The sequence below is a fragment of the Cupressus sempervirens genome, chromosome 2 (assembly GCF_028749045.1).
Source record: "Cupressus sempervirens isolate cs-2001-9-10 chromosome 2, ASM2874904v1, whole genome shotgun sequence".
NCBI lineage: Eukaryota > Viridiplantae > Streptophyta > Pinopsida > Cupressales > Cupressaceae > Cupressus > Cupressus sempervirens.
The window spans coordinates 599,203,612-599,219,515 of NC_143119.1; the positions used below are offsets into that span (position 1 = coordinate 599,203,612).

Consider the following 15,904-nt stretch of genomic DNA (forward strand, 5'->3'; position numbering starts at 1 on the left):
AGATAATTCTACCGGAATTATTACTTCTACCAGAATTATTACCACATCATCCTACGTCCCTGATCAAACTCTATAATAGTTGCAGCCTAGAGACGAAAGAAAGCCTAATGGATGTCAATATTTAAATCATATAAACTTTTTCTTAATGTTTTTGTTTTAAATAAATGCCGTTTATGCTTTAGCTGTGGCCTTAGCCTGGAACAGAAACTTCCATAAAAATGCCTCTATGACTGTGAACCAATTCAAGTACCTTAATCATTTTTTCAAATCAATTAACACAATAGTATGGAAAAAAGTTAAAATCAGCATAAGAAAATTGGTAGAAGGATCATCGACAAGCAACTCTGCTCCTCAAATTGGAGGTCGTAACTAATTATCCTCAAGCATCTTCTACAATATCAAAAATAAAATTATTTTCATTCCAAATATTCCCAATGAAAGCATATAAACATCAAATACATTTGCCACCAATCAAAACTTTTATTTTTGAAGTTCAAATAAAAAGAAACTGTGTCCAGATAATTTCATCAACGTCCATCACAATGTTCTGCATGGATGGCAGCACTTAACACATTTGAAGCATCCCGCGCAAGAACATTTACAGCAAGATGAGCTAGGAATTTTACAAGGCGATTTGCATGAGAACTTTGGACAAGAGGGCCTCCAACTTACGAAGAAGTTGCAAGTGCAGCAAGAAGTTTCTGGCTGACGTGATCGCTCCTTCAGATAACAGCAGCATGCTAAAGTAGATTGATCTTTTATGCTGTAAGAAAAAATGAACAAATAAATGCTTCTTGCAGCAGCATGACAAAAACGTCAGAGAATAAGGGAAGAAACATCACTCCATTCCTCTCTCTTCCACTAACTGCCTGCTACAACATTCTCTTTGGAACATTGAATTAAATCATATGCCACAACATTTCAATGACAATGTAAAGATTGTTCAACTCGCCTAAAGTGCAGTACACAATTCAGACTAAGGCATTCAAAGAAAAAAAAACACCATATGATATGTGAAGCAGAAAAGAACTCACTGTTGAAAATGAGAATTGGGTTCTAGGACTGCAAGCTTTGAAGTTTCTAACCATGCAATCAGTGGAACATAAATGATTATGCAGTGTCCACAGAAAGCAACAAAAATGTACCATTTTAAGATTCCTATTACTTTACCTATATAGAGAAGGGAATAAGTTTGCTACCCTGGTAGATTGATCAGTGGTTACATTAGCCTTATAGGAAGTATTATTCAAACTAAGAATTAAGAAGAGAGAAGTAGCAAGTGCAAAAAGTAAAAAGAATAATTCCTGTAGCTGGAAAAGAAAAACGGCTGAAAATTTCACCCCCTCTACTAGTTGTAGGAAATGATACAATTCTCAAATCATGGTGCTGATTTTGGAAAATAAATACTTCACCAGGATAAAGAAAATTAAAGATCTAAAAATGTGACAATTTTAACAATGACTGCTTCACTCTCATCAAGTAGTGAAAAGTAACTTTGCTAAGACGGTCAAAAGGTGGTGTTATATGCCTTGAAAGAATTTTACTACCATGTTATAAATAAGAATACATGGCCATCAAGCTTTGGAGAGGAAAAATCATACTCTCCGCAATTAATGTAATAAATAAAAAATCCAAGATATCCATGTTTCAGGGTTTACATGTCTTTGTACAGGCAGCTTGATCAAATATACTATATTTCAATTATCCACTTCAAAGAGATGCCAAAAAGAATCACAAAAGAGCATCCCTACATGTAAAAAATCAATCCAGAACTCATGCAAATATCTTCTAAAACTACGATTCCAGGTATCAAATTACAAAAGGTGGGTTTTACATTTTAGACACCGTTAATTTACCTAGCTAAGACAATAGTTTACAACTCCACTTGGACCAATTTAGCTAGCCCATGAGGCATGAGTCCATTAACATTCAACAGTAGCTTGATTCAGAAATGAAGAAAACTTTTGTTTTAAACCTTAATAGAGCAGCAAAGAAAATTTAAAGCTCAGTTTCCATATGTATAAATTAAAGCCAGAAATTAAGGGTAAACAGAAAAAGCTGTACAAAATAAAATAATTAATCAACAAACCTTCTCATCATGTATATTATGGTGAGGAGTGTTATATAAGATGACAATGTTTCAATCAACAGCATAGATATGTACGTAGAAGTAAGCCTTGTAAATGATGGGGTACACATGACTATGATGCCTGCATGAAGTACCATGAAATTGTTTACAAACATCTTAGGAGGCCTGTGATTTGATTTCTAAGCACAAATATCTGGCACGACAAAACAACCAATGTCTTCATATGTGCTCAATCTGAAAATTGGTTTCAACTTTCAAGAGGTAAATGGAAACACAAACAGAATGCTATTACTCTTGCACACTTAAAAATATATATATTGATTTGGGCATTTGATGCGGATGTTCATAGTCATAAGAAATGTTGGAAGCTTAATCTGGAATTGCATCCCAGGAACTGCACTAAGGTTGTGTCTCTTCTTTGAAAGCAAGAAGATGCGGAAAAGGATAAATGTGGATGATAAGATGTACTTTCATGCATAGAGAGGAGTGTTTGTGTAGGGAAATGCTACACGAGAACACACCAAACTCATTCATAACAAGAGTCAGATAAAGAAGATACGGAATGAACAATATGGAAGAAGACCAATCAGGTTGTGGACAATAATAGCAAAGGTTTTTCAAGGGAAATGAAGCTCCACTCAAGATGTGAGGTTATGAAAGGGAACAGTTGCCACAGCCTTGGGACCAAGTCTGCCTCATGATCATGAGGTATTTTACTCTTGAAGGGTGGTTCAAGGTTTGCAATTTCTACCACATACCCCCTCCAATCATTTTAGAGATCACTAAATTATCTCTTTTCCATTTTTCCTGCTTAATTCTCTTGAATGCTTTGTTTTGGATGTTAAAAAGAGTGCTCGAACCTAGGGTAAGAAACCTTTCATGTTGCATCAGGGTCTTATATTTAGCCGGTTCTACAATTTCTACTTGGCCCTCTGCCCACCTCGACCAATCATTGTTTATGACACCTCTGTTCCAGTCTCCCCCTCCTGCTAATATCATTGGCATGCCAGGTCCTAGTAGGAAAAAAGTATTCATCAACTAGGAGCCCTTAATATTGCCTACGCCCTGCTTATTTTGAAGTGTTCAATTCTGATGTTCCCACCTGACACACATGGACTCAAGGTAAAGAGCCCATCACACTAAGAAAAATCAAACCTTTTGTTCATGAGATGGTCGGTGAGGAGGAGGATGTGGAGGAGGAGCATAGTAACCCTCAGGAGTCTAACAAATTGGCTACCAGGATTGCAAGAAAAGGTGATTACCTGCTTCTTGATTATGGCTTGGAGGGTGAAAACACTGATCAGGAGGACAGAAGGGCTAAGGAGGAAGGGAAAGGAAAGGAAATGGAAGGTGTTCACTCTCAAGCTGATACTCTTGGTAGTTCTAATAAGCCTACCACCCACAGCTCCACCCATGTCTCAGACAGTATGAAAGAGAAGCCCATTGACCCTACTGGGTGCATGATGTCTGCTGAAGAAAATATCAACCCTACCAATCCTAAACTGGGTTATGAAGGTTGTGTTAAAATATGCAAGCTCTGGCCAATCTGAAGAGTGAAGTGAAATTTTGAAAACCAAATTGTTGGAGGTGGAAAGAAAGATGGAGAGTGTTTCCAAGTTTAATCTTCAGTTTATGCATACTTCTGCTACCTCCTTGTGCGTACTGCAGTGGAAGATCCTTGGAAAAGATGGAGAAGGAAACTACAAGGACTTATTCAAGTTTCCTATGGGCAACTGGAGTCATGTGCTGTACCAGTCAGGCATATCTCCTTGCAATGTTTAACTTCTGGCTGAATATGGTTTCTACAACTTGTCGCCCTGTGGGGTTTCCAAAAAAGAGAAATTTTTTGAATTGGTCTTTAACCCTGGGTTCTATGCCCTGGGAGAACACTTGATAGTATTTTATGTTGTGTTTATATATAGAAATAGGTTCATTTGAATATTGTTATTATCAGTAATATGATGGTGAGCTGGTTGTATATAGGTTATTTGGCCACTTTGTCTGTAGTTGTTTACCAGTTACTTCTCTAGGTAGTCAATGTTTCTCTACTGTTATGCATTATTAGTTTTTACACCCTCGGACTGTGGTTTTGTAAGGGCCAGCACCATTGATTTTGCTGCTGATTAATATCAAGAACGATTCTTTTTCTAATTGTGGTTCACAAGTAAATCTGATTTCTAGGGAGTTGATACATTGGAATCGAGTTTATTGCAATAATCATCCTTATCCATACTCACTAGGTCAGATAGAGCAGGGAGTAGAAATATAAGTCGCAAACAATGCAAACACAATTTGTGGAAACTTTTGAGTTCATTGAAGAGGCTGTGGTAGATGATGCCCCCCTTCATAGATGTGGGTTTAGCATTTGGCAGTCTATTAATGTAGGAGAGAGATTTTATCTGCATAAGAACAGCCAATGAATACAACTTGACCAAAGATCGAAAAAGTTCTCCTTAACCAATGTTAATCAAACCATGAGTTAATCTTAAATATTTTGAGAAAGAAAGTAAATAAATTGTTGAATATAAATCTTACTCTATCATGTCTACTAACAAAGAACAAAAAGAAAATCAAAGATTTGTTACTTCAAGGAAGTTTTCCAAGAGACCATGGAAATGACACCAAAGAGAGCAACAAAACAAGAGATCCAGTTAATACTAGATTTCCCCCTTTCCTTATTGGTCTCTGATGGCAATCACTTACAGAGGTAAAGGTGATAAAAAAATAACCTCTAAGCTTTGTTAGATTGGGGCGCAATATGATCCTAACACTTCTCATGTAGTTCTTCTGTTGTTATAGATTCTACTTCCTAGAAGACAAGTTTTACAGAGACAAAGTCTTAAATAAGATAGCTATTAAAAATATGTGCCCTCTCCTGCCGATTTATGACATGATAGGTGTTCTTCCAACTTACCAAGCACTTCACAAAGCTAGACTTGAAATATGGGTTTTAGAAGGTGACAATAAAGGAGGGTATCTGAAAAACAACCTTCAAGTATATCATACTGTTGAGAATTGGTGAGTCTTGGTAAGGACTAAAATATTCAAGTCCGAGTCAGAATTAGTGAACCTACAGCCTTGAGTCACAGACTCGGCCTACTTCGTAATGGACAAATCTTGTGAGTTTGACAAAACTCACAAGGTTTAGCAGACTCATAAGTCTTGGCTGCCACGGATAAGTCTTTGAAACAAGCAGCGAATCAACTCAACTTTTTTGTAAAAAATGTTGACATATTTTGTACCTTTTTAAATTGCTCAGTTCTTGTGATGCTCATGCCTTAACACGATGGCTTATATAAATGGTCTGTGCAAGGATCATACTCCTTTCATGAGATTGATAAATAAGTTCCATTACAACACAATAAGCTATTATGCTTTCATTTGAAAATAGCCAGGGCGGTTGTATTATTGTACATGTGACAAAGAATTGTGTGCACTTATGGTTAAAAATGCAAGTATTGTCCAATGGGCAAAGAAACCAAATTGCACAGATCAACAAGCACCCCAATATTTCGAAACACAATCTAGATTATAAAAAGAAACAACTTACAAATGGATGGATAACTTGTAACAGTTTCATTTGGTTATCAATTATAAACAAGCTGCAGCTGAGAAGTCAATTGATATTTAGACTAGACTCTAAACTACCTTTAGCTTCAGCTTTGGTCACATTGACTTGTCCATAAAGTACAGGATAACAAGTATGCGCACAATACAAATTTTTTAGAGATTTATCTGCATGAGAATGGAGAGCGGGATGCAGATTTTGAGCATAAAGAATAACATTAACTCCATGAAAGTATGTTCTAAAAGTCAGTAAAGCTTTGTGTTTGAAGAAAATAAGTTATTCAACTAGTGAAAGAGGTCCATACTTAAAATTTGCTGATCACTTCGGTCTAACAAAGATTTTGGGATACTTGCAGAGGTAGCAAAAAGGACAAAAATATGGTGTAAAAGGGTGTATTTGATGTAGGAGCATCCTTGGGTTGTTGGCAATCTTGCATCACCCAAAAATATATTTGTTGTTTTCTGTCTTACAGTTACCGGTCTAACAGTTTGTATTGACAAACACTTGTTTGTTATTTCTAGATTCTAGGAGCTTGGCTTCAAATTGAGGACATATCATGGATCATTACCCTAAGTGCGCATAATCCTATGTGACAGCTGGCAGAAGTTATGCTTCATCTTCTCGAGTGATTTTTCCTTTGTTGCTCGACATGCGATGCCTAGTATTTAATTCGGCATGGTTCTATATTTAAAATTAGCTTACATGCTCTTAGATCTAGGTAGTTGGTTAACGTGTGGACCTATACCTAAAGCCGCATAATGTTATCTCATACATTATGTATTTAGTCGTTAATTATTTGTGGGTCAGTCTCATAATGTAATGCAAGTTTCCTATATTTGAAGATTGTGAACTCTAAGCTGACCTATGTGTCCTGATGGCTGTCCATGTAATGTCCATGAGTCTCAATAGGTAGTAGCATGGAAGTATCATTCAAGAAGATACTTAGAGGAAGCTTAGATAGCAAACTTTGGTCTATAATCTGGAATGTAATTAGTCGTAACCAGGAAGGCCCTACAGCCTGGCATATGGAATATTTTATCATGCGATTTGTCTTATGAATCAATGGAATGTATGGTGAACGTTTGATGTAATTGAAGATTTGTTGATAATAAAGTGGTTTCTTGCAATTATATCTTGTGAACTTCTGATGTATTGTATTTGTTGGGGGCTTGGTCATCTCCTTTGGGAATCCACCTGCCTTGTACTGCATCAAATGGTATCAGAGCAAGGCTGATTTTATTGATTTTATTAGAGTGAGGTTTGATCAGATTGATCTTATCGGAGCTGGTTGTTGATCTTGTTGGTGACTGATCAGGGTTGTTGGATTTGATAGTTGCTGATCTGATCTTGTTTAAGCTTGAAGAGCTCGTGGAGACTTGAAATCCTTGATTGTAAGGTGGCAGATTGAAGTTTTTGCTCACAATTGCAGAGGACCTGTTCAAGTTTTGTTTGGAATCTTGTTAGAGACTTGTTGATCCTTGTTGGTGTACAGATCGCCGAAGTTTGAGGGAGTTGCACCTTGTTGTAAGTCAATATGCACCTATAGAAGAATGAACCCTAAGAGCTTGGAGAACATGTTTGAAGAATTCAAGGTTGAGATGAGGAATGAAGATTCGAAATGTCTTAAATGGCTTGAGAAGAAACCCTGAAGCTGAAGAAGAATATGTTGAAGCCGCTGAAGATGTTGAAGTACTTAAATAAGAGATCCCTGTAGAAGAAGAAAGATTGTTGAAGGCTATGGCACAAGTTGGTAAGAATCATAGAATGAAGTTTCTAATTATGATGGTTCTTTAGATCCTGAGGAGTTGATAGATTGGATTTATGAACTTGAGGATTATTTGGAGCTTGAAAATATTGTAGATCCACTGAGAGTTAGGTTAGCCCAAACTAAGTTGAAAGGTCATACTGCCTTGTGGTGGAAAGAATTGCAAAAGGATAGAGAAGATAATGATGAGCCTAAGATTGCTAGATGGAAACCCATGGTTTCTAGATTGAAGGCTATATTCATCCTTGAAGACTATGAACTTGAATTGTTTAAGAAATTACAGAGCTTAAAGAAAAAAGATATGTATGTGAAGGCTTATATTGAAGAATATTACGAATAACAAATTATATCTGGACGTCATGAATCTTCTAAGGAAAAGGTTGCAAGGTATGTTAATGGTTTAAAATTCAATAGTCAGGATGAATTGAGTATGTTGAAACTTAGTTCAATTCAAGATGCTTAGCAATATGCATTAAACGCTAAAGAAAAGTTAGGAAGAAAGCAAGGTAAGCAAGTTACTAAAGTTGATAAGGGTAAGCAACTTGTTTCTGAAAAGAAGTCTGTTTTCAGAGGTACTTGTTTAAAATGTGGTAAGGATGGACACCGAGCTTTTGAATGTTTAAGTGTGAACTTGGTAGTACAGGAAGAACAGAAAGTGGAATCTTCTAATGTTGATTTGGCTTCACCAAAAGTTGGAGAATCTCTTTTGATGAGGAGAATCATGTTGGCTAAGCATGATGTTGACCCAATGAGATGAAGGAATTTATTCATAACTATTTGTAAGTCTAGAGGTAAATGTTGTAAAGCTATTATGGATGGAGGTAATACTAATAATCTTGTTTTTGAAGAAATGGTTAGGAAACTTGGTTTGCAAAGATTAAAACATTCTACTCCTTATGGTATCAATTGGTTTCAAGATGATCATTGGGTGTAGGTTAACGAACAATGTCTTGTTAATTTCAATATTGGACCTTTTAAAGGTGAAGTTTAATGTGATGTAGTAGACATGAGTGCTTGTCATGTTTTACTTGGTAGACCCTGGCAATTTAATAAAGGAGCTATGCAGGATTGCAGAAAGAATACTGTTACAATTAAAAAGGATGGCAAGAAATTTGTTTTGATTCTTTTGAAAGATGAAGAACCTATCAAAGCAAAGAACTTAAGTGTTTTTAAGACTTTCAGTTTGAAGATAGCAAACCTTGCAATTGAGGTTCCTACTACTGAAAGACGGTTATCTGATCTTGTGATTAAGAGTATAGGTTAAAAAAAGAAATTCCTAATCAAATGAAGGCATGTAGCAGGTATGATTCATCATGGCAGTTGTAGTAGCAATAGCAGATCTGAGATTACTAATGATACAGTTGGTTGTGGCAATAAGTTTGGACAGACTTCTATGTTGACTGATGAAGAGGATTTGTGGATTAAGAATGGGCATGGGATTAATGTTTTGAATTATTTTAGATGTTCTTAAGTCCTTATGGAACATCTTTTGTCACCTTGGGTGTTTGAGGCAAGAGCATCCTTGGGTTGTTGGCAATCTTGCATCACCCAAAAATATATTTGTTGTTTTTTGTTTGCAGTTACCTATCTAACAACTTGTATTGGCAAACACTTGTTTTCTATTTCCAGATTCCACAAGCTTGGCTTCATATTGAGAACATATCATGGATCATTACCCTAAGTGTACATAATCCTATGTGATAGCTAGCGAAAGTTATGCTTCATCTCCTTTGGTGTTGTTTTCCTTTGTTGCTCTTCATTCGATGCCTAGTATTTAATTTGATGTGGTCCTACATTTAAGAGTTGGCTTACACACTCTTGGATCTAGATAGTTGGTTAACATGTGGACCTATACGTGAGGCCGAACAGTGTTATCTCATGCATTATGTATTTAGTCGTTAATTATTTGTGGGTCAGTCCTATAATGTAATGTATGTTTCCTATTATTAGAGATTGTGAACTCTAAGCCAACCTATGTGTCTTGATGGCTATATATGTAATGTCCTTGAGTCTTAGTAGGTAGTAGCATGGAAGTATCATTCAAGAAGATATTTAGAGGAAGCTTGGATAGAGAACTTTGGTCTGTAATCTGGAATGTAATTGGTCGTAACCAGGAAGGTCTTACAACATGGCATTAAGTATATTTTATCATGCAAGTTGTCTTATGAAACAATGGAATGTATGGTGAACATTTGATGTAATTGAAGATCTATTGATAATAAAGTGGTTTCTTGCAATTATATCTTGTTACTTCTGTTGTGTTGTATTTGTTGAAGGCTTGGTCATCTCCTTTGGGGATCCACCTACCTTGTACTGCATCAATATTGTATGTAGCAAAAGCTAGTCAAGCAATATAAAGTTGAGATTGCATAATCCACTAATAGCTTTTTATAAACCAAGGGATAACATTGCCATACATTTTCAAGGAAGCTTCTCTATGTCAAGAATAGAATGCATGATAATTTCTTTGTTATTGTAGACCATTTTACACAAAATATGTACATACACGAGAATTGTTAACGACCACGACACGAAATTTTTTTTTTTTCCATTAATGTTTGGGTTCACTTTAAATTGCCTAGTTCTATTGTTTTAGATAGAGTCAAAATTTGACCACCCATTCAGAGGTAGGCATAAGGTTGAGGAGGTCCATTATATATTATTCAAAGGTAGATGGCGAGACTGAATTAGTCTTTACTTATGCAATGTGTGACTCCATACGAAGCTTAAGCCACTGATGTATGGTCCATTTGAGATTGTTAAGTGGACATAAATGTCATCATTTTAAACCTACCTTGTTACATGAAGATATATTCCACTGTTGACATTGCAAACTTGAACCCGTTTGGACATTTTACGCTATATAAAGAAGAAAGTAACAGCTACCTTCCACTGAAAATTTTGCGTCAAATGCTCAAGAAGAACCACACAAAGTGTTAGTGTAGGTATCAATTTTCCTCTTATGTAAGTCTATCCTACACTCCAGTTAATCTTGCTTAGAAAAAATAAAATGATTATCAATGTGAGTAGTGTGAGGTGTTTAACATCTTCCATGGGAGTTGCACTTATTTTTTAGACTATTTGGTGTTTGCTTATCATTAGTTGCATTTGTCACCTCCTACCTCTCATTTGACTTATATACTCAGTTTCAAATCTTGTGTCAAAATCCATCACTTGTGCATCTTGTAGCTTCATTTTGTTATGCTTTCCTAATGTTTTTTTGCTTACTGAGAATTTGCATTATTCTCTTTGCTGTTTTAACTCTATAATTCTATTTCAATTTCTGTAGTCTTTTATATTTACAGTTTTACAGTTGCTATTTCTCACACTAGATCTTGAGTTATCATTTGTCTTGCAGAATCTAACACAAAAATTATTTGGAAAAAAAATGATGAGGGCAACAAGAAAGGGAGAGCGGAAAAATTGACATACCAGACTTAACAGACAGAAAACTAAATCTGGTGTATCAATTTCTGGCATGTTAAGACTTATATTAATGGAATACAAATGGAATATCTATCCTAATTAGATAAAGCTGACACTAGACCATTTTTATTAAAAAAATATAAATTTTCATCTAAGAAATTTTAAAAAAATTGTTACCACGTCTTTCTCAACAAAACAGACAGAAAATGTTCTTGCTTAGCCAGCATTTGTATCTTACTCAAAATCTTATCTTCATAAGGAATTATTTATTGGGATATATATGATTTCATTTTTCATGAATTCATTTATAAAATTGGATAGCTTGCAATCTCCATGTAGCAAAGCAAACAGTTGTAGATGACTTCAATTAGGAAACTGAATGAGGAATCGGCAAGGCTCTCTGGTTACAACTTTAAAACAGCAAGCATTAATAAAGAAGGATGAAATTGTTAACTTGTGCATTAACTGATCTGAATATAAAGAAAGAATTGCACAGTTTACCTGGGCAATTAAGTAGTGAGGTAACTACAAAATTTTTGCCAGGTTGGATACATGTTAAGGTTGCTCTGACTCCTTCAGTGATCTAGTTACCAAGTTCAATGTTGCAATTCTTAGAGAGAGACAGGCGACAGATCTATTCATCTCTGAATACTCTCATATCTTGAACCCTGTTTTTATTATATTCCTATAGGCTATTAGCTATTAATCCTGGTTATAAATCAAAAAATTTCCCTTCTTTATTCATTTGCAGACATTGATAATTATCAATTAATCAAATTTCTAAACATAACATGAAGCTCAACGTTTTTGGTAGAGTTTTAAGGGGCTATTTGTAGAATAAATATTATTAACTTATTATGTTTGGCAACTTAAGATAGAACAATATGATGAGAAGGGGCAAACTTTATGTTTTGTAACTTCTTTAAAATAATAAGTCTTGCCTTGCTCCAACTATGCTTTCTTCTTTAGAAGCTCAAGATTTTTTAGATCTGCTTCTTAAGTTCTACAAACCTGTGTAAATCTTTACTAGTACATAAGTGTTCTCTGTATGAAGAGGTCTTATCTAAAGAATCTTTGGGAGGGCAAACTAATGCCAGTATTATTGAATTCCGTAAGATCTATATTAGAAACAGACTTGAAGGTTGGCGAATCAATAGTAAAACTCTTTAGAATAATGTTGCAAATAAAGTTATTATGGAGGTGCTTGCCAAAAGATTGGGATGAAATTGCCAGGAATGTAATGAATGCATAAGCATTGTTTGTCTAAGGTAAATTCATTCCAGTGAACCTCAAGCCTGCTTAGGAAACCATTGAAACAGTCAATATTTAGTGTAGAAGGCACCTTTCTTTTAAATTAATTTTGATAAGCATGTAGTAGTATCAAGTGGAAGTCATTAATATGCCAACTTTCCTGTGTTTTTGTCCAATGATTCCACCTGCTGCCAAGACACTATGTCAAAAAATTTCTCAAGGTTCAAGTTAGTAGCCAGTTATCTCCTTATCAGACATCTATTCAAAATGGGTGTACTTACTTTAGCTCCTTCAGTGAAGACTCTGGCTGTTGATGCTTGGCTTTCTTAATTATATGGTACATGACTAAAAAATAGTACAATACCAAATCAGGAGATTTGCTTTACAGGATTGGTAGGAGTCTGAGACTTATAGTGTGCATTTTATTTATAGACAAAATTTAAATTTACCAAATCTGGGATTCACTTTACTGGATTGCTTTGACTCTTAGTGTGCATTATATTAGTGCCAAGGTCATCTGTTCAAATTAACTTAGCGATCAATGAAACAATCTTGGTGAAATATGTTGTCAGTAAAAAGTATTATAGCCGACGGTAGAATTGGTATCTGAAAGGGCACGTGACAATTGAGTCACCCCTTCGGGAAAGTATATGCACATCGCTCGAATGGACTATTGAATCATCATTGTAATTGGAATTGCATATTTGCTTATATGAATAAAGTCTTTGTTCTTTGTTACATCTTAATCTATTAATGCAATAAGTATCCATTTACCCTGTACAGTAAACATTTGGCGTTGTTGCTAATCGAACCTGGTATACAAGAGCTGTTATGAAGATTAATGTCGAATCTGCTCGATAAGGATAGGAATAAAATAAAAGACAAAGATGATATATGCACAACACAAGAAGCATTAATTTTAACATAATAGACAAAGCGCAAACAGAAGTTTCAGCAGCTTACCGATGGACACCAAGGGGGTGAAGGAGCACTAACAAAGGGAGTGCATTCACCTAGTAGACCAAGTGCCAAGGACTTGCTTGAAGAAATGCACCAGGGATTGAATTTGGTAGAAGAGACAAGGGAGGAGTTCCTAAACTTGTATACGCCAAGGGTAGAGAATCCGAACGGAAGGGAAGGAACCCGCACGGCTCGAAGTGCCAAAGGAGCACAAGCGTGGGGTTGAACTCTTCGGTCTTGATATACCTAACAAATGGACACAGGTAGAGAATCAAACAACTTCGCTTGAAAAAGATCTCTTCACACCGAGTAACGCAGTTGTCCAAAGTAGGTCAGTTGTCCAAAGTAGAGCAGTTGTGCAGAACAATGCAGGTATTAAGAACAACGCAGGTACTCAGAACAACGCGAGTGCGTAGCAAGTACAATAGATTCAGAAGAAATTAACAATGGCAAGACCAAAGGAAAAACTATCAAAGTTTAATGGCGATGGGACGGCCGATCCAATCCAACACTGTAAAACATGTGAAACAACCTGGACGGCGAACGGTGTAATGGACCAGGATGATTGGGTCCAACAAATTCTGGCGACCATACAAGGAGTAGTGATTGATTGGTTTTCGGATGCCAATCCGTAGAAGTTAACTTCATGGCCAGACATTAGGAAAGAATTCATAGCACAGTTCCGACTATTGAGGGATGACAATGCGAGAGTAGTGGAAATCTATAGTACTAAGCAGGCAAAAAATAAAACAATCTGTGTATATGCAGGGAGGCTGACTGAAAAGGTGGTTTGTTGAAGGGCTACAACCAACACTGAAGAAGAAGATGAAAATTGTACCTCCAGCATCATACATGGATGCATATAACCGAGCAATGGACCTAGAGAGTGAGCAGAAAATGAGCAAAAAGGAAAAAAAAATCATCGGACTCAGATGATTCATCCTCCAAAAGCAGCGACGGCGACAAGGAGTCAAGTAAGAAGGTTCCAGCACTACAAAAGGACATGTTACAAATGATGAAGGAATTCAAAAACATAAAAAAGAATCCTGGCCCAACGAGAGAAGGGGAACTGTGGTGTATGAATTGTAAGGAGGGCCACACAAAGGGCTCCTATTTGAAAAAATAATTTTGCAATATCTGCCAAATTGCGGGAAATTCCACCAAGGAATGCTCGTTCAATATGAAAAAGAAGGGACATCAGCAAGTATTACTAATGCAAAAAGTATCCACCTTGAGAGCAAGAACGAATACGAACAATGATGCAACCTCAGAAGGGTACCGTAACAACTGACGGGGACGAGGCAGTAACAATAATAATAATAATAACAATAATGGGGGCCAAAGCCAAATACAATGTGATTCGAGCGGACGACCGATGATACAATGGTGGGCGTGCAACCTCTAGGTACACTTCGCCAGAGACTGTACCACGAAGGGAACACCACAGCTATTGTGCAAATGATGTGGTCCTGGAGACCATGAGGATTCAAAATACCCCAAGCCCGAGCTGAACTTGTTAGATATAGAAACATGTGATGATGAGGAGACATTAGCCATCACTCGCACGCAAGCGAAAATGTATCCAAAATCGGAGGAGGAAAAGAAAAGGTTGCAGCAAGCACGAGCAGAATTAGAAAAAGAAATGGAGGCTAAAAAATCGCAATCAAAGGACACTGCTAGCACCTCAAAGAGGAACCTGGCAAAACAAAATATTATACGGTAGGTAAACAGAGGTCCCTATGAAGCTGAATGACCTTCTTACAATGCCTCAGCTACGAAATGCAATCCTAAACATGACACCACTTTCGAAGGCAATAGAAGAGCCAAGAAAAGACGCACAAGGTGGACACAGCACGACCATGGCAGACCCAATGCTAATTGCACTCACTACGGGAAGACACCTTGCAGTAGTAGAGATGGGTATTCTAGGAACCATACAAACACAATTGTAGATGGAGGGTCAGGAGTGAATGTACTATCAGAAGACGTATGGAAGAAGTTAGGGCAACCTACATTATGGCCACCTACATTTCATCTGCTCACTATCGATTGGTACAAAATCGAGCCTTTAGGGACTCTGATGGCGCAACCTGTAACCATTGGTACATAGCCATTTTTATTGGATTTCGTGGTTATACCATTAAAAAGAAAAGGGTACAATGCCATCCTCAGTCAGGGCTGGCTAGTACAGGTGAAAGTAAAACATGATTGGAAACGGAATGCCCTGTCCATCGAAAGTAGAGGTCGGAGATTTATAATTGACCTACATACACAAATGGTAGGAGAGGAGGTAGCATCGTCGGATTCCGAAGGCGAATGCAGAGGAGACGACGAATGGAAGAAACGAATGGAGCCTAATGAAGAAGGTATCCTCAGACTAGAAGGAGGGTCCAACGATGATGACCTAGATTTGGTGAACGGCTTAGTCCATTGGCAAATGGAGGACTATGAGCTCTTTCCAAGCTGTAACATGTTAGGGGTCGAGGATGGAAATAAAAGGAGAGGAGAATGAATTCTTAAAGGAGTATAGAGAAGTGAAGGAAGGAGAAGCGCAGATAGATGAAACACTTGCCCATACGTTTAGTGAAGACAAACCTATTAAATACAAAAAACCTACAATAAAGACGATGAACTTAGGGGACGAAGCTAACCCGAAGAATATATTTGTGGGAGATGACTAGAATCCAGTCCTGAAAGTGGCAACATTTAAAATATTTATCGAATATAAGGACGTGTTCACGTGGACGTATAAGGATTTGAAAGGAATACCGCCGGAATTATGCGTCTATAGTATACCACTGATAGGAGCACTACGCATATGAAAGCGATCGTACAAGATGAACAA

At 36.8% G+C, this 15,904-nt stretch overlaps 1 protein-coding gene across 3 annotated transcripts in view; it reads right to left on the reverse strand.

The window, feature by feature from the left end:
- Nucleotides 1-345: 345 nt before the first annotated feature.
- The window catches only part of LOC149574821 (guanine nucleotide-binding protein subunit gamma 3-like), a 57,893-nt gene continuing 42,334 nt past the window's right edge, over nt 346-15,904 (reverse strand). For 2 of the 3 annotated variants that reach the window (XM_089814658.1, XM_089814657.1), the window contains one exon: nt 346-763. In XM_089814658.1, coding sequence (XP_089670784.1) covers nt 538-763 — 226 coding nt within the window. In that variant the 3' untranslated portion in view covers nt 346-537. The remainder of the gene's footprint in view (nt 764-15,904) is intronic. The other variant, XM_089814659.1, reaches the window with a different exon arrangement.